Raw genomic sequence first — 26346 nt, forward strand, 5'->3', positions numbered from 1 at the left:
TCCCAGCAGTTTGAGGCCAGCCTGTGCAACTTAGACCCTGTCTCAATAAAATAATAATAATAACAACAAAAGGGTGGGGATATAGGTGGTGATAGAATGATTGCCTAGCACACACAAGGCCCTGGGTTAGATCCCTAGTATGAGTGTTGCAGGGGGGTGGCCGTGGTTTCAAAGGCATCCTTGTAGGTGTAAAATGGTATTATTTTTCAGGAGGCTGAGGCAAGAGGATTGTGAGTTCAAAGCTAGCCTCAGCAAAAGCCACACAATAAACAACTCAGTGAGACCCTGTCTCTAAATAAAATACAAAATAGGACTGGGGATGTGGCTCAAGGGTTAAGAGTCCCTGGGTTCAATCCCTGGTATATTAAAAAAAAAAAAAAGTATTATTGTGGTTTTGATTTGCATTTCCTTAATGGGCAGTGATTTTGAACAGCTTTTCATGTGTTAGCTGGCCATTTTTATATCTTCTGTGGGGAAATGTTTATTCATATTCTTTGCCCATTTTTTACTTGGGTAGTTTGTCTTTTTGTTATTAGAGTTCTTTATATATTCTGAGTACTTTTTTTAATCAGAAAAGTGGTTTGCAGATTTTTTTTTCTTTGTAGACCATGTGCTTCACTTTTCATTTTCTCTTATATGTGTAACTGCAGGTAGACTTGCTTGCTCATAATGGCAATTATTCATTAACCTTTCGAGGCACTATCAAACTGTTTCCCACAGTATCTATACCACTTTACAGTGGCTTTTTGAGATTGGCTAACTTCCTTTGTGCACAAACATTTTAAACTTTTACCATGTCCATTTGATTTAGTAATGTTCCTTTTGTTGCTTGTTGCAACAACCCTTATTTTGAGACTGGGATCCCCAAAATAAAATTCATCTGCTCCAGTCAATCCTAGATTAACTATAATACTAATGAAATAATGAGCAAGGACTAAATTTATAATTTACTTTTTTTTTTTTTTTTTAAATCTGTTCTGGGGATTGAGCCCAGGACCACAGGCAGGCTAGGCGAGCTCTCTACCACTGAGCTATAGCCTTAGTCCTTTAAAAATTTTTTTCTTTTCTCTTTTCATGCAGGGTTTGTAACCTAGGCTGGCCTTAAGCTTGATAATTATTCTGCCTTAGCCTCCCAAGGAGCTCGGATTTGAGAGGCATGCACCAATTAGGCCCAGTTTATAATTGACATTTTAAAGGAAAATGTACTTTGCAAATAAGCAATATGATTAGATGGAATTCTTTTTATTTATTTATTTTTTAAATACATGACAGCGGAATGCATTACAATTCTTATTATATATAGAGAGAGAGAGAGCACAATTTTTCATATCTCTGGTTGTATACAAAGTATATTCACACAATTTATGTCTTCATACTCGTAATTATGGTAATAATGTCCATCTCATTCACCATCTTTTTTACACCTCTCGCCCCCTTCCTTCTTCTCTCCTCTTTGCCTTATCTGTAGTTCGTCTAATCTTCCCATGGTCCCCCTCCCAACCCCACTATGAATCAGCCTCCTTATATCAGAGAAAACATTCAGCATTTGATTTTTTGAGATTGGCTAACTTCACTTAGCATTAGTTTCTCCAACGCCATCCATTTACCTGCAAATGTCGTGGTTTTATTCTCTTTTATTGCTGAATAATATTCCATTGTGTATATATGCTACATTTTTAAAAATCCATTCATCTACTGAGGGCATCTAAGTTGGTTCCACGGTTTAGCTATTGTGAATTGTGCTGCTATAAACATTGATGTGGCTGTGTCCCTGTAGTATGCTGTTTTTAAGTCCTTTAGGTATAGACTCAGGAGAGGGATAACTGGGTCAAATGGTGGTTCCATTCCCAGTTTTCCAAGGAATCTCCATACTGCTTTCCATATTGGCTGCACCTCTTTGCAGTCCCACCAGCAATGTATGAAGTAGACCAGTGGTACAGAATAGAGGACACAGAGACTAACCCACAAAATTGCAATTATCTTATATTAGACAAAGGCACCAAAAACATGCATTGGAGAAAAGATAGCCTCTTCAATGAATGGTGCTGGGAAAACTGGAAATCCATATGCAGCAAAATGAAATTAAACCCCTGTCTCTCACCATGCACTAAACTCAACTCAAAGTGGATCAAGGACTAGGAATTAAATCAGAGACTCTGCGTCTAATAGAAGAAAAAGTAGGCCCTAATCTTCATCATGTGGGATTAGGTCCCAGCTTCCTTAATAAGACTCCTATAGCATAAGAATTAAAACCAAGAGTCAATAAATAGGATGGACTCAAACAAAAAAGTTTCTTCTCAGCAAAATAAACAATCTGTGAGGTGAATAGAGAGCCTATATCTTGGGAGCAAATTTTTACCCCTCATGCATCAGATGAAGCACTAATCTCTAGGTATATAAAGAACTCAAAAAGCTAAGCACCAAATAATAATAATAATAACAACCCAATCAATACATGGGCCAAAGACCTGAACAGACACTTCTCAGAAGAGGATATACAATCAATTAACAAATATATGAAAAAAAAGTTCATCCTCTTTCGCAATTAGAGAAATGCAAATCAAAACTACTCTATCATCTCACTCCAGTAAGAATGGCAGCTATTATGAAGACAACAATATGTTTTGGCGAGGATGTAGAAAAAAAGGCACACTCATAGATGGAATTCTTATAGAACAGATTGTTCTGGATGCTTTTAAGGTACTATGCCTTTGAACTGCCTGGTTTTTGTTTTTTTTTTTTTTTCCCCCCATTTCTTTTCCAGCCACCTTCTCTTCTGGTTTCCTGCTTCTAATCTGAGCATATAGTATTATGAGTTCTGAAACTGAGTTAGAGTGCTTGAACAAGAGGCCAAGGAAAATTCACATTCCTTTGAATTAAACATCTGAGATTTTATGCTGTGTCTCTGTATTTTGGGTGTTCAGAGATTTGTTTTACCTCTGTGTGTGTAACTACTTTTTGGATAGGTGACATTATCAGCTAAGTGGTTCTTGATTTATCCTAATTCAACAAGTCTGATACCATTACCAAGAAAATCATGGTTCAGAAATTTCTAGTTGAGGGTTTGCAGAACATAATTTAGGGAGTAACATGGATTCTATAAGGGAAATAATTCAACAACATTAACAAATTATTATAGGTGAAATAAATGTTAGGGATTTGCTGTAGGTATTGGATATACAAAAGTTGAAGTTATTCTCCGATATAATAGGAAATGTTATTCTTTTAAAAACTCTTACCATGGTTTCCCGTATACTTTGAATAAAATTCACACTCCTTACTGTGGTTATAGTTCTTGCTTCTTCCAGCTCTCTTCATTGGTTAGCTCTAGCCACATTGGGCCTTTAACTTCCTCAAAGAAACAAAGATTTTATCAGACTTAGATTCTGTTTTCTTATGTTGTTCCTCTAGGTCAGAATTATCACCTTCTCTACCTTTGCCTTCCTTTCTTTGCTTGCTGGTTCCTAAATATTTTTGAGGTTTTATTTTACATGTTATCTTGTCAAAAAAGCAATTTCTGTAGCCTGTCTAAAATAAGTTCCTTTTTAGTCTTTTTTATCACTTAGTAGTACTTGAAATTTTTAATTTATGTTTTTGTCAGTCTCTCTTGAGACTGTATATTTCATGAGGATAAGGACCATACTTATCTTATAAGCATGTCTTTCTATGCTAACCATGTAGAATAGTTCCTAAAAATAACAATAAACATAACAACCACATTATTAGTAGGTCTTCACCTGCCACATTCTTCTTAATTTTACTGATGTCTCCCCCCACCCCCCATTTGTTCTTTGTTCAAAGTACTGGGAATTGAACCTAGGAGTTCTCTACCACTGAGCTACAGCCCCAGCCCTTTTTAAATTTTTTATCTTTAAACAGGGTCTCACTAAGTTGCCCATACTGGCTTTGAAATGGCAATCATCCTCCTCTAGCCTTCCAAGTTGCTGGGATTACATGCACTTGCCAGCATACCTGGCATCTTTTCCCAATTCATTCTTTTTTTTTTTTTCCCTCCCTAATCCCTAAACCTCGAAGTTCTCTATGCCTCACAGTTGCCTGCTTTCTTCTCTGTCTCAACTCTGTGGTGATATTCTGGTCTGTGGATTTAAATAGCTATACATTTATGACTCCTAAATTTTCATGGTCAGCCTGTGCTTTTATGTACAAGTATCTACTTGATATTTCCATTGAAGTACTTATTGGAATCTCAGTTCAATGTATACATAGTAGGGGCTGGGGATGTGGCTCAAGCGGTAGCGCGCTCGCCTGGCATGCGTGCGGCCCGGGTTCGAGCCTCAGCACCACATACAAACAAAGATGTTGTGTCCGCCGAAAACTAAAAAATAAATATTAAAAAAAATTCTTTAAAAAAAAATATATATATATATATACATAGTAGAAGTTTTTTTCATATCTCCCGAATCTCTCTTTTCCTTTTCATTTATGTGATTAGAAGCGCTGTTCTTGGGCTGTGGTTGTGGCTCAGTGGTAGAGCGTTTGCCTTGCACGTGTGAGGCCTTGGGTTTGATCCTCAGCACCACATAAAAATAAATAAAAATAAAGATTTTGTGTCCATCTATAACTTAAAAAAAAAGTGCTGTTCTTACCAAAAGCCAAATATTCTCCATGATAAGTGGAGGTTGATCCATATTGGGGGGGGGGGGGAATGGGAAGAATGGAGGAACTTTGATTAGGCAAAGGGGAGGGAGGGTGGGGCAAGGACATGGGGACAGGAAAGATGGTGGAATGAAAAAGACATCATTATCCTAGGTACGTATATAACTATGATGCAGCTCTACACTGTATACTACTAGAGAAATGAAACGCTGTGCTCCATTTGTGTACAATGAACCGAAATGCATTCAGCTGTCATGTATAACCAATTAGAACCAAAAAAAGAAAAAGAAGAAGTACTGTTCTTATAATAGTACATGCCTCAAGCCTTGGTCTCATCCTTGATTCTTCTCATATCTAGGCAAGGAATTCTGTCAGCGCTATCTTCATCCAAAATCTGACTCCTATTGTTATTTACACTTTTACAACCAACTGCCACACAGGTCCTGTGCTCCATTATTTTTTACCTGTTATTACAAGTAGCCTCTCACATGTCTTATTAGATATGTATATCAGATTATGGCACTTTTCTGTCTAGTCCCCTTTAGTGGTTTCTCGTCTTACAAGGTCCTTGACTAGCTTTCCTCTAATCGCATACATCCACTCTTATTTTCCCTTTCTTATTCAATTCTAGTCCCATTAGAATTTCTCATCCACTCTGAGAACACTTCCGTCTTCATTCCTTTTTATTTGCAATTATCCTTGGCTTACAGTATTCTTCTCCCAAATTTCTATATAGCTGTGTTAAATTCATACTTTTTTGGTACCTCCTCAAATATTAGAGAAGCCTTTCCAGACCTCCCTTTCTAAAGTAGTAATCTTGCTTCCTCACAGTCTTCTTTGTTTAATTTTCCTTATAGCAATATCACCATCTGACATTTGTTACTAGAATATAAGATCCATGAGGGTAAGGACTTTGTTTTATTTACTATTGTGTTTTCAGTAGGATTAAAAAGTGAACAGCACAAAGTTAGTACCCTCAAAATGTCAAAATGAAATATAGCAAGATCCTTCCTTCCTTCCTTCCTTCTGAACTGAGGGATACTCAATCACTGAGCCACATCCCCAGCCCTGTTTTGTATTTTATTTAAAGACAGGGTCCCACTGAGTTGCTAAGCACCTCTCCATTGCTGAGGCTGGCTGCTTTGAACCTGTCTCAGCCTCCCGAACCGCTGGGATTACAGGCATGTGCCACCACACCAAGCTGTCCTTCTTTTCATCCTTCCTTTCTTTTATCCTTCCCACTGCTGGGTATCAAACCCAAGGTATTACACATGATTTGTAAGCACTCTGACATGGAGCTATACCCCCAGAAACTGATTTCTTGTAGACATTGTTGAACTGATGAGATAACCACTTCTGGAAATATCTGATAAATCAAAACTTCTGAGACCCAGGGATCTCTGAAATAAAAAGATTTTTGAGCCATTACGGATAATAGCTTGAAAAACAAGGTCCTGGGACAAGTTTCTGTAACTTTTCGCAACAAGGCTAGATAGTAGTTGGAAAAATGTCTGTTGGACATTTTTAAATGAAACTTTGGGGAAGAAAAGCAAAAGCTGTTTACATTGAACCTACATTGGCAGGATATAACTCAAAGTGAAGAAAATTTTGGAACAGGAAGACTCTGAATTTGACTAGGTACCTCATATAACTGGAATCACACAGTATTTTTCTTTCTGTCACTGGCTTATTTTAGTAAAACATTTTCAGTTTTATCCATGGTGTTGTATGTGTCCTTTTTTGATATTTAAAAAAAATTTTTTTGTTGTATATGGACACATTATCTTTATTTATTTATTTATTTATTTTTATGTGGTACTGAGGATCGAACCCAGTGCCTCACACATGCCAGGCAAGTGCTGTACCACTGAGCCACAACCCCACCCCTGCATGTGTCCTTTTAAAGACAATAATATTTATGTACACTGCATTTTGTTTATTCATCTGATAATGGATGCTTGGATTAGTTAATAACATTACTATGAAAATAGTTATGTATAAATCTCTCTTTGATTCTCTGTTTTCAGTCTTTTTTTTTTTTTCCTTTTTGTCCTCAGTACTAGCGGTTGAACCTAGAGATGCTCTACCATTGAGCCACATTCCCAGCCCTCTTTTAGTTTTTCTTTTGAGACAGAATCTTGCTAAGTTGCTGAGACTGGCTTCAAACTTGTGATCTTCCTGCCTTAGCCTCCTAAATCACTGGGATTACAGGTGTGCACCACTACACCCAACTGCTGCTTTAAATTATTTTAGGACTATATCATGTGGTAATCCTGTTTTTAATTATTTGTGGAGATGCTTGACTGTTTTCCATAGCATCTACATCATTTTACATTCCCAACTGCACATAAGTGTTCCAGTTTTTCCATTTCTCCACATTTTCTCCAAAACTTGCTATTTTCTGTTTTTTTTTTTTTTAATAGTATCCATCCTTATTGGTGTGAGTTGGTATTTCATTGTGGTTTGATTGTCATGTCCCTTGTAATTAGTAATGAGCATCTCTTTTCATGTGCTTTTTAAAAAATACCTTTATTTTGTTTATTTTTATGTGGTGCTGAGGATTGAACCCCGTGTCTCACACATGCAAAGCAAGTGCTCTACTGATGAGCCACAGTCCCAACCCCTCATGTGCTTTTTGTCCATTTGTATATCTTTGGGAAAATGTCTGTTTAGTAATTTTTTTTTTGTCCATTTTAGGGGTTCTTTATAAATTCTGGATGTTTACCCCTCATGAGATATAAGATTTACAAATATTTTCTTCCACTCCATAGGGAATTTTTGTGTTAGTGTCCTTTGATGCACAGATATTTTCAATTTTGATATGTTCAATTCATCTATTTTTACTTTAGTTGCTAGTGATTTTGATATCATATCCAGAAATAATTGCCATATCCAAAGTCTTGAAGCTTTTCCTTTACATTTTTTTTCTGAGTTGTATAATACAATTCTTCCATAATAAAGAACTTAACAAGGTTTTTAAAATTTCTTTTCAAAGATTGACTCATTGTATTTGAAGAAAATATATCATTGGTAGGTATTGGAGAGGAGTGAAGGCAGATGGATGGTATTGTGTAAGTGGATCTTCAATTCACTGATTCTCTTAATATATTATTGGAGTCCTAGGCCAGAGGTCTGACTCTGGGGGTCCTAACAGACCAGGTTCTGCCCAAAATAAAACTGAAAAGGTAATGGTGGAAAGTAAGAAAATAATTTTTTAATTAATACAGTAAAAGTTGGGGCAGAGGGTGAATGGTATATATAATTAATATTCTTGGTCAGACTGTGGTCTGGTTGATTATTTTTTCAGTTCTGGTTCTGTAAGGTGACTCTAGAGATGTTCTTATCCTCAAGTGGACAATTTCCACTTGTTCAGGGTGTTTATTTATCAGATCTATGATTCTGGAAGGGTCAAGTGAATTTCCATGAGATAGATGATTGCTACTGCTTGGGTTAGGGGCAGTCTCACATTGGGTGATGTACCTGCTTCCTCTTGTTACTGGAAGGTGTAGGACAACCACTGAAGACTTGTAGGCGCCATTCCAGGGAAGTCTGAAGCAGGATGCTGCCTTGGTTTGAGTGGGATGAGATAGGTTGGGTAAGTTTAGGGATAATAAGCCTTTTGTACCACCTTTTAGATGAACGCTCCTTTAATGATTAACATGCCTTCATGCAGAGCTGAGCAGAGACCTTTAATTGACCCAGTTAAAAGTAATAAAGCAGACAGTTACAGAAAGAGAGTAGAGATGCCAAGTTTTATCCACATTTAGCAAAGACAGCCTAAGTTCCTGTTAAAAACTCAGTTCAGTTGAATTCAAATGTAGGCATAGTCTTGGATTTATACCCCACCAGTTAAGGATTCAATTTCCTAAGACTTCCCCCACTTCAGATGTTGACTGGCTACACATTTGCAGGTTTCATCAACCCCCTCTTAAAGTTCAGTAATTCACAAGAAGAACTCAAGTAGACAACTAACTTTTATTTGATTATTATAAAGGATACTACTCAGGAACAGCCTAATAGAACAGATATGTAGGGCAAGACATGGAAACGGGTATGTGTGCTTCCTTGCCCTCTCTGGGCATATCACCTTCCCAGCATTTCAGTGAATTTACCAACTGGAAGCTCTTCAAAACTCATTGTTGCAAAGGTTTTATTAGAGATCTTATTAGATAACTCAGTTGATTAAATCATCTGCCACTGGTGACTGGATTCAGTTTCCAGCCATTCTCCCTTTGTTTTGTGGGTATGGTGGGAGCCAAAAGTTCTAATGCTCTAATCATGCCATCATCATTCTGAAGACCAGCCCCCATCCTTAATCTATCTAGGTACCCAGAGAGTCACCTCATTATCATAAACTCAGGTATGGTTAAAAGGGGCTTGTTATTGATAACAAAAGATGTTCCCATCTCTCAGGAAATTCCAAGGAAGCTCTGTGCCAGGAATCTGGGACAAAGACCAAATATAGTATATGTTTTCTGTTACACCGTGGTGGATAGAGGAGTTGTTGCCTTGAAGTTTTATATATGGAGAGCATGAGGGTGCATATGTGCACACATGCAATACTGTGTATAACTCAGGGGCACTGTACTTCTGAGCTACAGCCTTAGCCCTTTTTGTTTTGAGACAGGGCCTGCTAAGTTGCTGAGGCTGGCCTCTAACTTGCAATCCTTCTGCCTCAGCCTCTCCAGTCCCTGGAATTACAGGTGCACACCACTGAATCGTACTACTTCCAAATCTTAAGTGGTTACTCCATTACAGTTAAATCATAATTACATTAAATCATTATATTTAGTAATGATTCAGAAGATGTGCATGATTTAAGTTTTCATATCGACAAAGTAGAGTAATATTTTCTGGGAGTTAAGGGGAGGAAGAATGCAGAGTAACTGCTAATGGTGTCACTGGAAAAGTGATATCACCAGAAGAGGGTCCCAAGGAATTACCAAGGAAAGGGGGGCACTTAATTCAGGATAAGTGAGGTCCTTCACATATGTCACAGAAAAAAAATTGAGCATATATCAGTAAGAGGGATAGATTAATTTTGTAAAGTAAGTAATGCACATTTTTCTTTACCACATTCTTTCTTGTGAAAGATATTCCTCAATCTAGAAAGAGATTTGTTTTAAGGGTTCCTGACTCTTAAAAGAAAACTTGATGAAGTCTGGTTATGGGAGAGTAAGATTATAAGGGTGTCAGAAAGTAAGGGTATAAGGCTGTCAGTCTGGTAGTTCTTAGTATCTTTAGGCTGAAGGTGGTCTTCATTACCTGATTGGTAGATAACATTGGAAAGTACCCTAAGTTATAGGTTTCTTAAAATATCATATCTTTCTTCATTTTATTTATTTTTTTGGTGGGCTAATTAACAGTGCCCAAGGTAATTTACATAAGCGAATGAATTTATGGTAACTTTAAGACTTAGAGATTTTCTAGAAATTTGGGAGTGATAGGCATAGGAGAGAAACTGGCTCAGGGAATGATACACCTGGAAAGGTATATAGAACCTTAAGATTATATTTCCTCGTCTTTGCCTTTTGTATCCTTTCTACCTATTTTTATTTTTTTTCTCCTAACTCTATAGGTTTGGAGTTTCTTTGCGGAGGCAAGAAAAATATGGAATTAGGGCTGGGGACATAACTTAGTGGTAAAGTGATTACCTAGCATGCACAAGGCCTTGGATTCCATCACCAGCAACACACATACACACAAACACACACACCCCCAGAGTTAGATAATGGTGATGGTTTTACAACTTTATGAGTATATTAAAAACCACCATACGGCACCCTTTAAAAGGGTACATTTGTGGTATATAAATTATATCTCAATAAAACCCTTATAAGAATATTACATGATTCATCACATTGAACTGCAGTAATCTCAATACAGAAGGAATTACCAAGTGAACTTGATTCATGACAGACAAGTTTATGGTTCAAACCATTGTCAGACTGTGAATTATCAGGTATAAGTCAGGTGGAGGATCCCTTTGGTCATTATTTATTGTTCTAGAGCTGGCATAAAATTAAGTCATTCTGGGTTTCTTCTGCCTGAATTTCCATGTTAGAAACTTGTCTTGAATCTATCCCATTTATTTTCCACTATCAGTTAATGTTCTTAAAATTTTTCACCTGAACTATATGTGTATAAGCCTTCCAAATCGGTATGGTGTTTTATTTTTCTTTTATTCTCATTTTCCTGTCATATTGCTGTGTAGCTCATTTCCTTTAAATAAAACTAATCTTATTACTTGCTTTATCAGAAAAAAAAAACAAAAAACTCACCAGTAACCACTCCATTAACTGTATTTTCCTTTCCTTCTGTTCCCCACTAAATATAGTTTATTTTTCACTTAGTAATGTTCCCTGAATGTACTTCCATATTTGCTTATATAGATATATTATTTTTATAGCTCCTGTATAGTATTGTATACAAAGATTATTATGTTAGTGGAGATTAAATTGTCCCTAGTTTTTTCTATTTTAGAATAACTTCAGTGCATATAGCCTTACATAATAATATAGCATTTCTGTAGAATTTTTACTTGGAATTGCTGACCTGGTAGGTGCAAGTTTGTTAATACTTCAATTGAACAAACATTCCTATTTTGGGATAATATAATTTGTTTTGGTTTAGAAATGTGTTTTCTTTTTTTCTTTAAAAAATAACAACCAAAAAAACCCTTTATCAAGAGGTATGTAATACAGATGTGAGTGAAGTAAAGCATGAATCTTGTTACTCTGCCAGGTTCCATTCATGGAGATATTCAGAGTTAAGCCTATATCATTTTTATTAATTTATTAAATAGTGCATTCATGTGATTCAAATGGTATGAAAATACATATTGGGAAAACACCCATCTTCTAACCTATCTTCTAACATCTAGTTTACCTACCAGCATGCAGCCAATGTTAACAGTCTTGTGTGTCCTTTGGGGGAAAGTTTTTTTTTTTGCAGGGGTTGGGGGGGGGTGGGGGTGGTCATTTCTGGTATGGAACCTCACACATTGCTAGGCAGTCCTCTACTGCTTGAGCCACACCCCATCCCTCTTTCATGTGCATGTATCTTCTATGCATATCTAAATGCACAATTTCATCTACTTCATTTGTTTTTATGTATGTATTATACCCACTATCCTATATCTTGTATTTTCCCCTCATTCTACATGACAGTGTTTTTCAGAATTTACTGTGTCTCAGTTTCCTGGAGAGCAGTCACATCAGATTGATGAACCCTACACCCAAAATTTGTGATTCTGTAGGTCTGTGGTAGGATCAGAAATGTACATTTCTATCAGGTTTTCATTTGTTAACTGCTGCTGTGATGAACAACCACACATGTGGTAACTTAACAAATTTATTATGTTACAATTCTATATTATTTTCTGAACCACATTCTTTTGTCTTACTCTTCCCCTCCAACCCCTGTTCTGCCTCTTCACTCAGTGTTTTGTCTTTCTTGTTATCCACGTGACATGTTTGGGTTATACACCTTTCTTTTTATCCACAAATTTAGTTTTTTTCTTCACCACATTCTTTCTTGTGGTGAAAGATATTCCTTAATATCTATCTTGTTAATATTCCATTGTAGCTTATGGTACATTCTTTAGCAGCCTCTTTGATTGTTTTTCTTTCTTTCTTTTTAAAAAAAAACAAAACAAAACAAAAAAAACCTCTGGGCTGGATGAGATGATGCATGCCTGTAATTTTGGGGGAGACTGAGGTTGGAGGATTACAAATTCAAGGTCAACCTGGGCAATTTAGTAAGACCTTGTCTCAAAATGAGGCTGGGATTGTAGTTCGGTGGTATTGTACCTCTGTTTTAATGCCCAGTACTGAAAATAACCCGAACAGAAAAAACCCCAAAGCCATTTCATTTTGAAGTGTTTCCCTATGAATGTCCTTTTTCTGTTCAGCATCTAATCTTAAGATCCCACATTGCATTTAATTGTTGTCTCTTCTGTGACTATTTTTCTAGTTCTTTCTTCGTCTTTCATGGTCTTCATACTTTTGATGAGTTATTTGTAGTATCTCTGTAAGTTTGAGTTTGTTTAATGTTTCCTCATTATTAGATTGAGGGTTGTGGGGTTTTTTTGTTTTTTTTTTTTTTTGTACTAGGGATTGAACTCAAGGGCACTCAATCACTGAGTCACATCCCCAGCCCTTTTTGTATTTTATTTAAAGACAGTCTCACTGAGTTGCTTAGGGCCTCGCTAAGTTGCTGACGTTTGCTTTGAACTCGAGATCCTCCTGCTTCAGCTTCCCCAGCTGCTAGGATTACAGGTGTGTGATATTGTGCCCGGTGAATTTATTTTTTTATTTTTATTTTTGGTAAGAATAGCACAGAAAAAGCTGGGCACCTGTAATTCCAGAAATTTAGGAAAAGTGAGGCAGAAGGATTGCAAGTTCGAGGCTAACCTCTGCAACTTAGCAAGTCTAGACCCTTAGCAATTTAGCAGAACCTGTCTCAACAAGTGCTGGGGATGTAGTTTGGTGGTGAAGTGTGCCCTGGATTCAGTCTCCAGCCCACCCCCCACAAAAAAAAAAGTTTGTCCTTTGTCCCAGTTTTATGAGATTATTCTGTCTCTATAAGCTTATGAGATATCTTCTGTGTACTTTATCTGTTTCTGGACCTTGTATTATTCTGTCATTCTAATAGTCTGTGTTGCAGTAACAAATTCGGAGTTTTGTTTTGCTTTTCTGCAGTGCTGGGAATTAAATCCTTTTAAATGTAACACTAAGCGATTTTTAGTATATTCACAGAATTGTGCAGCCATCACTACAGTCACAGCCAATTTTAGAATATTGATTGTGTTCTAAATCAGTCATTTTCCTAAAAAGAAACCCAATATCCATTAGCAGTCACTCTACATTTTCACTAAAGCCCTTCCTTTTTTTTGGGGGGGGTGTGGGGGCGGATTTGGGGGGTGGAGGTGCTGGGGATCAGGTCCTCATCATGTATGCTCTGCAAGTGCTCTACCACTGAGCTACATCCCAAGGCCCAGTGTTTTTTGTTTTGTTTTGTTTTTAATTTTTAATAGCTTTTTTTCTTCAGCTTTTTTTCCTAATCACATATGGGTTTTCTTTTTTGGAACACTTACTTTCTACTTCTGTTTAAGTAGAGAGGTGAGAAAGAATAGTGTACTTCAAAAACTGTTTTGGTTGATTAAGAAATATTTCAGAATTAAAACATTGTGTGTGTGTATGTATACGTGTGTGTGTGTATAGAGAGAGAATGTGCATGCGTGCACAGTGCTTCCATAGTACATATGATAAAACTGAAATAATATGAAGATGATTAGCATGGCCTCTGTGCAAATTTGTAAGTTGTTCCATATTTTAAAAAATATATGTATATACCCATCTTAAATTTAAAAAGGGGAAAGAAAAGGTAATTGATGTGTTAGTCAGTTTTCTTTCACTGTAATAGATAACCTAATATAAATCAACTTAAAGGGAGGAAAGGTTTATTTTGGCTCACAGGTTTGGAAGTTGGGATCCCTGGTTAATGGCTCAGTTGCATTGGGCCCATAGTGAGGCAGCACTTCGTGTCAGGAGTGTATGGCAGAGGAAGCTTCTCAACTCATGATAGCTGAGAAACTAAGAGAATGGTAATAGAGTTCTAGTATCCCCTTCAAAGCATGCTGCCAGTGACCAAATTTCCTCCTAAGCCCCATCTCTTAAAGTTTCCACTACCTCCCAATAGCACCACAGGCAGGCGATCATTCCTTTAACACATGGACCTTTGGGGTACACTACCTCAAACTATAGCAAGATGTATTGTGTTCTTGCCAAATATTAGTTATTATATTAAATTGCCTATCTTAAAATGATCCTATATGTTTTAGATGATACCATACTCAGCTACTGACAGGTTTGGTAGTCCAGAACATTGAGATTCAACCAGGTGAAGTAACTTGTCCAAATTTGATCAGTGACTGGGTATAGCCATGAACTCCTGTGATCCTAGTAACTCAGGAGGCTGAGGCAGGAAGATCACAAGTTCCAGGCAAACCTTGGCAACTTAGACTGTCTCAAAGTTAAAATAGGGCTGGGAAAGTGGCTCAGTGGTAGAGGGACTCTGGATTTAGTCCCCATTACATTTTCCTGCCCATCCCCCCAAAGTTCCAGAATCTATCATTTACAATGATTATTAAAGGACCCTACTATTGATAGCAACATCAGAAGTTTAAAGAAGTATATTTTTTCCAGGTATAATAATGTAATGAGACAACATAATCGTCTTGACTTGTGAGCAGAGTCATTTGTACTTCTCTTTGGTGTATTTGTGAACAGTTTTCTTTTTGGTTCCCCATTGATGATCTCCTTAGAGGAAGATGTTAACAAGCACCTTGTACTAGGGTTTATTAAAACTTCTGCCTTTGTGAACATGGATAATAATGATCACTTCTTCCTAAAAGTGAAGTTGCAAAACACCCATATTGTTGCAAACACTCTCAGTAGGTTATCTGACAGGACCCATTTTGTGTTAAATATACCAGCAAGGGGTGAGTTTTAAACTTCTGTCCTTATGAAAATTACTGATAAATCATTAATTTAAAAGCCCCACTGAATTATTTTCTTTTTTTAATATTTATTTTTTGGTTAGACACAATACCTTTATTTTGTTTATTTATTTTTTATGTGGTGTTAAGGATCGAACCGAGGGCCTCACGCATGCTAGACGAGTGCTCTGCTGCTGAGCCACATCCCCAACCCCACACTGAATTATTTTCTACTGAAGTAAAGTGTCCATTGGTATCATATGGCTTGTAACCTGGTCTGCTATGTGCAAATATATGAATTCTTGATGATTTGACTGCAGGGGAAGGAGTTGTCAGTGTTTATAATAAACATTTTATGAAAAAAAAATCTTAGGGACTGGAGTTGTGGCTCAGCGGTAGAGCGCTCACCTAGCATGTGCAAGGCCCTGGGTTCGATCCTCAGCACCACATAAAAATAAAAGTATTGTGTCCAATTACAACTAAAAAGAAAAATGTTAAAAAAAAAAATCTTTAAAAATTTTACTGCAAAGAAACTGAGGCTTAGATTAAATGATGTGACTCAGAGCTCAAGTTAATGGCAGAGGTATTCTAGGTCTCTTGGGTTTTGAGTCTATAATCCTTTGTTTTAATAAATCTAGTATGTAAGCTGGATGTGGTGCACACCTGTGTCCTGGCAGCTGGGGAGGCTGAGGCAGGAAGATTTCAAATTCGAGGCCAGCCTCAGCAACTTAGTGAGACCCTGTGTAAAAAAAAAAAAAGTGCTGGGGATGTGGCTCAGTTATTAATTAAGACTTGGGTTCAATCCCTAGTATCTCCCAAACAACAACAAAGAGCCCTTGTGTGTAGGCCAGAGATGTTGCTCAGTGATATAGCATGAGCTTAGCATGTGCAAGGCCCTAAAGTTCAAACTCTAGTACAACCCTCCCACCACCACCACTACCACCACCAAACAAAGGACTAGTGATGTAGCACAGTAGTAGAGTGCTTTCCTGCTGTGCACAAGGTCCTGGGCTCCATCCCCAGCACTACAAACAAAACCCCACCACCACCCCAAACAACAACAACAAAAGCACTTTTTTTGTATCCTTTACACCATTTTAACGTGCAAATCCCAAATGAAGTTCAAATTATATGATTGTATCATCCTGTAATTCTGTTTTTTAGGATCACAGATGTGATTATCTTTTTAATAAGTGTTTATCTTCAGATTATATTGTAAGAGTATCATTTTTAGGAATGTGATAATAAAAATTATGCAATTATATGTAAAGATGTAATAATATATCTGCAGAAATAACTAGATGCATTTTAAAAATATCAACTCTTTAGTGGAGCTAGTGACATTTAATTTACCTCCCACTTTTTTCTCTAAAGATTATTATTATTGTTTTCATCTAGTAAGTTATACACCTGAATCTTCTAATTTCTTGTTTTGTTGACTTTTTTTTTTTTTTTTTGGCTTTCCCTCATAGATCTTGAGCCAGATGATTGTGCATCCATTTACATCTTTAATGTAGATCCACCTCCATCTACTTTAAATTCACCACTTTGCTTACCACAACATGGATTACCGTCTCACTCTTCTGTTTTGTCACCATCATTTCAGCTCCAAGGTCACAAAAACTATGAAGGAACTGGTGACGTTCCTGAATCTAAATACAGCCCATTAGGTGGTCCCAAACCCTTTGAGTGCCCAAGTATTCAAATTACTTCCATCTCTCCTAACTGTCATCAAGAAACAGATGCACATGAAGATGATCTACAGATAAATGACCCAGAAAGGGAATATTTGGAGAGGCCTTCTAGAGATCATCTCTATCTTCCTCTTGAGCCATCCTACCGGGAGTCTTCCCTTAGTCCTAGTCCTGCCAGCAGCATCTCTTCTAGGAGCTGGTTCTCAGATGCATCTTCCTGTGAATCTCTTTCACACATTTATGATGATGTGGACTCGGAGTTGAATGAAGCTGCTGCCCGATTTACTCTTGGATCCCCTCTGACATCTCCAGGTGGTTCTCCGGGAGGCTGCCCTGGAGAAGAGTCCTGGCATCAACAATATGGACTTGGACACTCCTTGTCACCCAGGCAATCTCCTTGCCACTCTCCTAGATCTAGTATCACTGATGAGAATTGGTTGAGCCCCAGGCCAGCCTCAGGACCCTCATCAAGGCCCACTTCACCCTGTGGGAAACGGCGGCACTCCAGTGCCGAAGTTTGTTATGCTGGATCCCTATCACCCCATCACTCACCTGTTCCTTCTCCTGGACACTCCCCTAGGGGAAGTATAACAGAAGATACCTGGCTCAATGCTTCTACCCATAGTGGATCAGGCCTTGGCCCTGCACTTTTTCCATTTCAGTACTGTGTAGAGACTGATATCCCTCTGAAAACAAGGAAGACTTCTGAAGATCAAGCTGCCATACTACCAGGAAAATTAGAGCTCTGTTCAGATGATCAAGGAAATTTATCACCATCCCGGGAGACTTCAGTAGATGATGGCCTTGGATCTCAGTATCCTTTAAAGAAAGATTCATCTGGTGACCAATTTCTTTCAGTTCCTTCACCCTTTACCTGGAACAAACCAAAGCCTGGCCACACACCTATATTTCGGTGAGTTGATGGAAATGGCTGCTGCTGACTGAATAGTTTGGATCATTGGTGGAAATGGTTTAAACATTTTTACTCCTTCCCTCCCTTTCTTATTTTCCTTCTTTCCTATCATCCATCCATCCATCTATCTATCTATCTATCTATTTAACTTTTTGGTACTGGGTATTTAACCCAGGGGTACTTTACCAGCCCTTTTTATTTTTCTTTTGAGATAGGGTCTCACTAAGTTACTTAGGGCCTTGTTAAGTTGCTGAGGCTGGCCTCAAATTTGGAATCATCCTGCCTTAGCCTCCCTAGTCTCTAGGATTACAGGCATGCGCTACCACTCCCAGCTCCCTTTTTATTATTATTTTTTAAAATTTCTATTTACAAATAACTATTTGTAAATCTATTTTTATTTTCTTTGAAGTCTTCAAAGCAGATAGGATAAAGTTATAATTTTGGAGGTATATAGGTGTTATGCATAGTGCACATTTGTAATCCCAGCTACCTCAGGAGGCTGAGATAGCAGGATCCCAAGCTGAAGACCAGTTTGGGCAATTTATGGAGACCCTATCTCAAAATAAAACTTAAAAAAGGATTGGGGATATATAGCTCAGTGGTAGAATACTTGCCTACCGTGTGCAAGGCCCTGGGTTCAAGTCTTAGTGCCCCCTCTACAAAAGTATATAGATGATGAATTATAGATAATAAGAAATTACACTTAAGGATTTCCTAGAAGGAATTTTCTTATCTAGAAAATCTTGTAAAAGATGGGTTATGGTGTGAATTATATTAAAAATAAAACTAATTAAAAAAAGAATTGCCAAAAAATTATATATAGCAGTAACATAAGAGAATTCTAAGAGCATTCATATAATTACTAAAATCCTGTAATCATAGAATTCTAACATGGGAGCAAAGATAAGATATGAGGTATATTTGTCCTATAATATTCAGCATTAAAGTTATACTTTATCTGAAAAAAATAAAACCTAATTGGGAATAAACTTAACTCTCTCTATATATTTTTTTAATATTTATTTATTTATTTATTAGGTATAGATGGACACAACACAATGCCTTTATTTTTATGTAGTGCTGAGGATTGAACCTGGGTCCCGCCAGTGCTAGGCGAGCGCTCTACCGCTGAGCCACAATCTCAGCCCCTTAACTATATTTTTAAGAGCTTAAAGTCCCTTGTCAAATTTGTGGCAAGCATTTTTCCCCCATAATGTTATTTGTTGACTGACTGACTAGGATCTTACTACATGGTGTTGCCCAGGCTAACCTTGAATATGCCATCATCCTCTTGCCTCAACCTCCCAAGTAGCTTCCCAAGTCCACTATACCTGGCCTTAATAAAAATTTACCTTTTGACTCTCAGCTTTAAAAATTTATGATTTTATTGTTTTTTCGAGAAATTTAAAAATTTTTGTATTCATATTTATCTTTTTCTTTTTGACTTTGTGTTACATTTGAAAGTCTTATCCTACTCTAAAATAATTAAAATTAAAAACCTAGCTTTCATGTGTTTCTAATAGTATGTATATGTATATATATATAAATATATAAAACATACATGATATTTATATCAGATATGTTTGAATCTTGGATCCAGCTGAAATATATTTTGTTGTAAGGAGTGGAGAATAGTATAACAAATACTTTCCAAACAGCTTGTCAGTTGTCACAATACTATATCAAGAATTAATCTGATCATCTATAATTGATTATAAAATATAACATATTAAATACATAAAGCTTATCCGTTTAAGGGATTTATTTTTATGCTTTTCCATTGGTATGAATTATCATCTGTAGAATTCTTAACTTTAGAAAAATATAATTTGGAATTGTGATATTGATGCTATCTTTGAACCTATTGGTCTGCTTCTGAAATTTATCTTAATCTTTCTGTGTGTGTTTTCTCAAGCCTGCAGAGCAAGTATAGAAATTAGAGTTGATAAAATTGAGTTGTTTTTTCAGACTAATAAATATGAATACCTTCACAGTGGAAAGGTAGGCTGAGAACAGTGAAGGAGAAACAATGAAATAATTGAGATATTTTAGATGTTAAGAGTTACCTTAAAAGTTCCATTTCAGGGGCTGGGGTGTGGCTCAGTGGTAGAGTGCTCACCTAGCATATGTGAGTCCCTGGGTTTGATCCTCAGCACCACATAAAAATAAATCGATTAAAAAAATAGGTATTGTGTCCAACTACAACAACAAAAATAAAATATTTTTTTTTAAAAAAAGTCCCATTTCATCAACCATTAAGATGATGTTAGTTTTTTAAAAAAGTTTTTTTTAAGATGGACACAATATCTTTAATTATTATTTTTTATTTTATTATTTTTTATATTTTTATGTGGTGCTGAGAATTGAACCCAGGGCTTTGCACGTGCTAGGCGAGCACTCTACCCCTGAGTACTCTACCTCTGAGCCACAACCCCAGCCCCCCAATATTACTTTTTAATACATAGTATTGTAGCTTTGGATCCATTAACATTTGACTTGTAGACATATGTTATTTTCTAATTCTATATTTTCAATGTTAATATATCTAAATGAAACTTAAAGCATCTAAGTTGTTTTAATTGTCTTATTGATCAAGTAAAAAACAATTGACCTTTTAAGATGTTACTGATGCCTCATTTTGTTTTTAGCTACCTATATACCAAAATTAAAATTATACCTTAAATTGCAATCTGTTGCTGAATATAAGCAATTTTTCAAAGAGATCAGCAAAAGAGTAATAGGAAGTGGGGTAATTAACATACGTAATAGAAGGACTTCCACTGATTTATACCTGAGAGGGAAAAACGTGTGTATTCTGAGACAAAATAGAGATTTCTGTTCTTGAAGAGACACTGGTAAACATACAAAGATGCACATCTTTGTTTTAAGAAATCAAATTACTGGTTTTTTGATTGTATACATGGTTGAGAAACAGTTGTAGGTTTGGAGTTTGTCCTTTTCAAAAAAAAAATCCAGGGAGCTGGGGTTGTGGCTAATTGGATCACTTGCCTAGCACATATGGGGCCCTGGGTTCAATCCTCAGCACCGCATAAAAAATAAATAAATAAAATAAAGATATTGTGTCCACAACTACAAATTTTAAAAAAATTTAAAAATCCAGCAAAACAAAAAGTTAGATAGATTTTAGCCTGTAGAATTAAAAAATTAAAGAATTATTTAATCAGTATTTACCATAACCATTGTTATAACTTAACTATGTAAAGTTTATTTTGGAGTCCTTTGTTTCAAAGATCATAGGAGGACATGTTAGTGCTGGCAAAGAAGTGATTTGAATCACTGCTTGGCAGTAAGCATGCTGAAATGCATCTTTGTGTGTTTTGTTTATAGCACATCTTCATTACCTCCACTAGACTGGCCTTTACCATCCCACTTTGGACAGTGTGAACTGAAAATAGAAGTGCAACCTAAAACTCATCATCGAGCCCATTATGAAACAGAAGGTAGCCGAGGGGCAGTAAAAGCATCTACTGGGGGACATCCTGTTGTGAAGGTATGAGAGTTTTGGGGCTTCTGTTGCACATACCACATACCTATTAATGGTTAGATGAGTTATTCATTTAGGTGTTACAGAGCTGATAGGGAGAAAACTCAAATCTGGAAAACCTCTGTTTTCTGTACTTGTAGCTCTGGCTACATTTCTGTATTGAGTTTTCTTTGATAGTCTGAAAGATATTCTTCTTGACTGACTTTTCCAGCTGGAGAAACTCTGGGAAAAGATTGCAGTGCATTAGTCAACTTTGTATCACTGAAACAAAATACATAAGATGATCAACTGTGTAAAATTTGTGAGGTAATCAACTTACGAAGAGGAAAGTTTTACTTTGGCTCATAGTTTTAGAGGTTTCAGGCTATGGTTGATTGGTACTGTTGCTGTTAGGCCTGTGGCAAGTGTGTGGAGTAAGGAAGCCGGTAACCACATGGAGATTGGAAAGTAAAGAGAGAGAAAGGGGCGGTTCCTAACATCCCCTTCACTGGGGTCACATCCCCAGTGACCTAACTTCTTCCCACTAGGCCCTACCTGTTAAAGGTTCCACAGACTGATAATCAAGTCAGTCCTAATAGTGCCATAGACTGACAATCAAGCCTTTAACAACACATGGGCAGAACTGTGGATTCTTATATGCTGTTCTTTTATTAAGAGTTTATTAACTCTTTTAACTCTTCTATTTAAGAGTTCTTCAAAGATCTAAGGTCAAAAAACAAATTTAACCAGGCATAGTAGTGCGTGTTTATAACTCCAGTGACTCAGGAGGCTGTGGCTGGAGGACTGCAAGTTTGAGATCAACCTTGGCAACTTAGCAAGACTGTCTCAAAATAAAAAATAAAAAGGGCCAAGGAATATAGCTCAGTGGTTGAGTACACCTGGGTTTCAATCTGCACTATTGCAAGGAAAAAAAAAAGAGAAATTAATTATAATTATCAAGATATTGAAAGCCAAACTCAGAAGGTCAAAGATCATATGTTTTCTCTCACATGTGAAATTTAGGGAGGAAAAAGGAAAAGAAAATTGGGGTGGGGGAAAATCAAGGGAGATTAGTAAAGGAAAGTGACCATGGGAGGGAGGAATGAAGGGAAAGGGTGTCTACCTTCCCACCCATTTTTTTTAGCCTTAGCCCTGTATCTGCTTGAATTTGATGCCTATTACCAGTTCTTCATTGTTAAGTTTAGTTGTTTAAGAAGGGCTTTGGATTCTGCATTCCTTGGTTTCTTTCATGATTGAGAATGTGTGTATATAGTCTATATACTCAAACATCAGAATGGCTGTATATAATAATATTATGTCATCCATTTTACTCTTAGAATTATGTAGACAGTAAGTATTTAGTGGAGAAACTAATTATTCTGGAGCAATTTTCAACCATTACAGTTTATGAACTATCATGTATTATAGCAGCTTTACTTTATGATTTATCATCATTGTTATTTAAGGATGTTTTAAAATGCAAAAAGAGATTTGCATTTTAGGCAGGTTTTAAATGATTTGTAGCAAAAAATATCAGGAAAATAGAACATGAGACTTTGTCATTTGGGCTGGATGCAGTGGTGCCTGCCTATACTCTTAGCTACTTTGGAAATGAGGATCAAGTAGGATCTCTTGAGCCCAGAAGTTTCTGGTTAGTCTAAGCAACATCCGCAAGACCCTATCTTGAAAAACAAAAAGAAAAGGAAGGAAGGAGGGAGGGAGGGAGGGGACAGAAGAAAGAAAAAATGAAATTCTGTCATTTGCTTTTAGAATCATATTTTGGTGTTAAATCAGAGTTTATTTCAAGTCAGTTAAATTTGATTAAGGATGTAGATCCTGCTTTTTTTTTTTTTTTTTTTTCAGTACTGAGATTGGAATCCAGGGACACTGTACCACTGAGCTACATCCCCAGCCCTTTTTATTTTTTGAAACAGGGTCTCACAGAGTTGCTGAGGATCTTGCTAAGTTGCTAAATTTGTCCTCAAACTTGGGATTCTCCTATCTCAGCCTCCCAAGTTACTAGTCACTGGGATAACAAGTGTACACCACTGTGCCAAGCAGTGTCTTGTATCTTTGACATTTCTTGTTAGGAAATAATTTTTTACAAATGCATAAATGGACAGAAGTCTTTTGGATGTCCTTGCAATTTATTTTTACAGTAATCCTTTGATTAAAAATGGTTTTCCTACTCAAGGGAAGATTAACACTCTGGTTTCATAGTTTTTTATATTCATCCTTCTTGTGAATAACTGATTTTTTCTAACTTGTTGCTTGAAGAATTATTTCATGATACTTAAAATAATGGACTTAATCAAGAGTATTCCAGATATTGATGATATTTTTGTCTTTTTTTTTTTTTTTGAATTGTGGGTTGAACCCAGGGCTTTGCAAATGTAAGGCAAACGCTTTGCCTCTGAGCTACATCCCAGCCCTGATGATATTCTTTATCAGTCTGTCTTAGTGCCTATGATGCTTCCTTTCTATCTGAGATTCCTTCTTCCTTCATTCAAAATTTTTTTTATATAACATATGCTTATACATTTCCTATTTCATTATTTTCTTCAATGACTACAATTATTATTCAGACATTGACTTGTCTGTTTACCCACAACATCTGTGTCTGTTCTCTTGGTGCTTCAATGTCATTTCTAATTTATTGAGATTTATTTTTTAAACTTCCCTCCACGTTAGTGACCTGATAGTTGCTTGACATTTCTAATTTACTTATTAGATCTGCATTTGTGTTTTAAATTTTAGTTTGATTTCTTGACTCCATTTTTTACTCATTTGGTATTTTACCATTATAATTGGCCTATTGCTTCCTTGAATTTATACTCACTTCTTGAAATGTCACAAGCAATCCATTTCTGGGCTGTGTGTGTTTGAGGGAGAGGTTTTTATTTTCTTAATTAAAAGCAAACACATTTGTTCTTCAAATGTGTTTTGTTACTCTTTATTAAGTGAAAATAAAAACTTAATTATGATAGCCTAGTACTTATGCTTTTTGTCCTTATTTTATTTGAGAGCCATGGTCTATAGCCAGAAGAAATTGGAGCAAAGAGATAGAGAATTAGGTTAGAATAGTCCGTGTTGGGTTTGACTCAGTAGAATGGACAATATCATGTGTTATGGTCCACTCCCAGGATTCTCACTGGTGTTATACTTTCATGAGTGTTGCTTTATCCTTCAGTGTAACATAGCATTCTGGAAAGTCGTAATCCCTTGTGACCTTTTCTACTTTGGCCAAAGGCCCTGGACTTTATTATTACTATTATTTTTAAATACTAAAAACTAGATGGGGAGTGCTTGTCTTGCGTGTGTGGAGCCCTGGTTTCAGTTTACATTGCTGCAGAATAACAACGAAAACAAAACAGAAAAACACAACAAACTCCTAAATACCAAAACTGCATTTTGTCCTATGTACCCAGGGAATAAGATAATTCCTTCTTCTTCTGTTTTTTTTTTTTTTTTTTTTTTTGGTGTTAGTAGGAATTAAACCAGGGGTACCTACCACTGAATCACATACTCAGCCCTTTTTATTATTTATTTTGAGACAAGGTCTTTATAAATTGACAGGCTGACCTTGAATTCGAAATCCTTCTGAGTCTCAGGAATTATAGATAATGTGCCATTGTACCTGGCTCAGTCTACCTCAAAATGTTATTATATTGTTTCACATGTAAGAAACAGTATTTTCCCAATTCTTTTTTTAGGGTGATTTTTCATTTGTTTCCTGTATCTATTTATATGCATATACCAAAACATCACAGTGTACTCCTGTATTCCATACGCATACAAGTGTGATGTCAAAAAAATAATGGTAACTTAAGAAATTTAAAAGAAAAAATAATTCTTTAATACATATTTAGTCCTATTTTATCTGATTCCTGTTCAGAAGACAGAAATAAATACAGAAGATACATCATGAAAAGCTTTCATTAGAAGAGGTAGGAATCATGGGGTGCTTCAAATGGAGAAAATAGAAAAACATACTTGGAATCATATAAGTGAATGCAGGAATATCTATAAAATATTTGTTTGGAGAGAAGTGAGAATACAAGCGTTATCCAAAGAATAAATTTGACTTGTGGAAATAATAAAGATAGCAAAAATCAGTGGACCAACTGAAACATTTCTGACTTAATTTTATAGACTGCTTATAATATTTGTTATAGTAAAAAAATGAATGGATATATTTTGTTATAAAACATGTTTTTTTTTAATAAATAGTTAATATTCCACATACTCAAAAAGTAGTAAAAATCCATGAGGAAGAATGAAAGCTAGCATAAACAACAAGCAGATTTATAGCTAATGAATAATAGAACTTCACTAAAGGAAATGGATAGAGAAATATAGATTATTATCTAAGTATTTTTTTAAAATTTTTATTTATTTTTATTTCTTATATACATGACAATAGTGGAATGCATTACAATCATAATTATCCATTCACAGCATAATTTTTCATAACTCTGTATGTTCATGCCAAATTATGCCATTATATATGAGCTCTCTTATTTTTTATTTTTTTTGCATTACAATTCTTAATACACCTTTATACCACAATTTATCATATCTCTGTTTGTATATATGGTATGTTGACACCAAATTCACATCTTCATACCTGTATTTTGAGTCACCCCCCTTATATCAGAGAAGACATTCGGCATTTGTTTTTTGGGGATTGGCTAACTTCACTTAGCATAATCTTCTCTAACGCTATCCATTTCCCTGCAAATGCCATGATCTTATTCTTTTTTATTGCTGAGTAGTATTCCATTGTGTATAAATGCCACATTTTTTTTTTATCCATTCATCTACTGAAGGACATCTAGGTTGGCTCCATAGTTTAGCTATTGTGAATTGTGCTGCTATAAACATTTATGTGGCTATGTCCCTGTAGTATGCTGTTTTTAGGTCCTTTGGGTATAGTCCAAGAAGAGGAATAGCTGGGTCAAATGGTGGTTCCATTCCCAGCTTTCCAAGGAATCTCCATACTCTTTCCAAATTGGCTGCACCAATTTGCAGTCCCACCAGCAGTGTATGAGTGGACCTCCTCCCTGCCCCAGCCAGGACTTGTTGTTGTTTGTCTTCATAATGGCTGCCATCCTTTTTTTTTTTTTTAACATAGTCT

At 36.2% G+C, this 26346-nt stretch overlaps 1 protein-coding gene and 1 pseudogene across 4 annotated transcripts in view; both read left to right on the plus strand.

The window, feature by feature from the left end:
- Positions 1 to 26346, plus strand: part of Nfatc3 (nuclear factor of activated T cells 3) — a 101183-nt gene that overhangs the window by 33866 nt on the left and 40971 nt on the right. For all 4 annotated transcript variants that reach the window (XM_046434688.2, XM_058575846.1, XM_046434689.2 and 1 more), the window contains exons 2-3: positions 16591 to 17725; positions 21074 to 21236. In XM_046434688.2, the coding sequence (XP_046290644.1) occupies positions 16591 to 17725; positions 21074 to 21236 (1298 nt within the window). The remainder of the gene's footprint in view (positions 1 to 16590; positions 17726 to 21073; positions 21237 to 26346) is intronic.
- LOC124086809 (U6 spliceosomal RNA) lies at positions 13866 to 13955 on the plus strand (annotated as a pseudogene).

This window comes from Marmota monax, unplaced genomic scaffold (assembly GCF_021218885.2).
Source record: "Marmota monax isolate L192 unplaced genomic scaffold, Marmota_monax_Labrador192_F-V1.1 WCK01_AAM20220418_F8-fsc00024, whole genome shotgun sequence".
Taxonomy (NCBI): Eukaryota; Metazoa; Chordata; class Mammalia; order Rodentia; family Sciuridae; genus Marmota; species Marmota monax.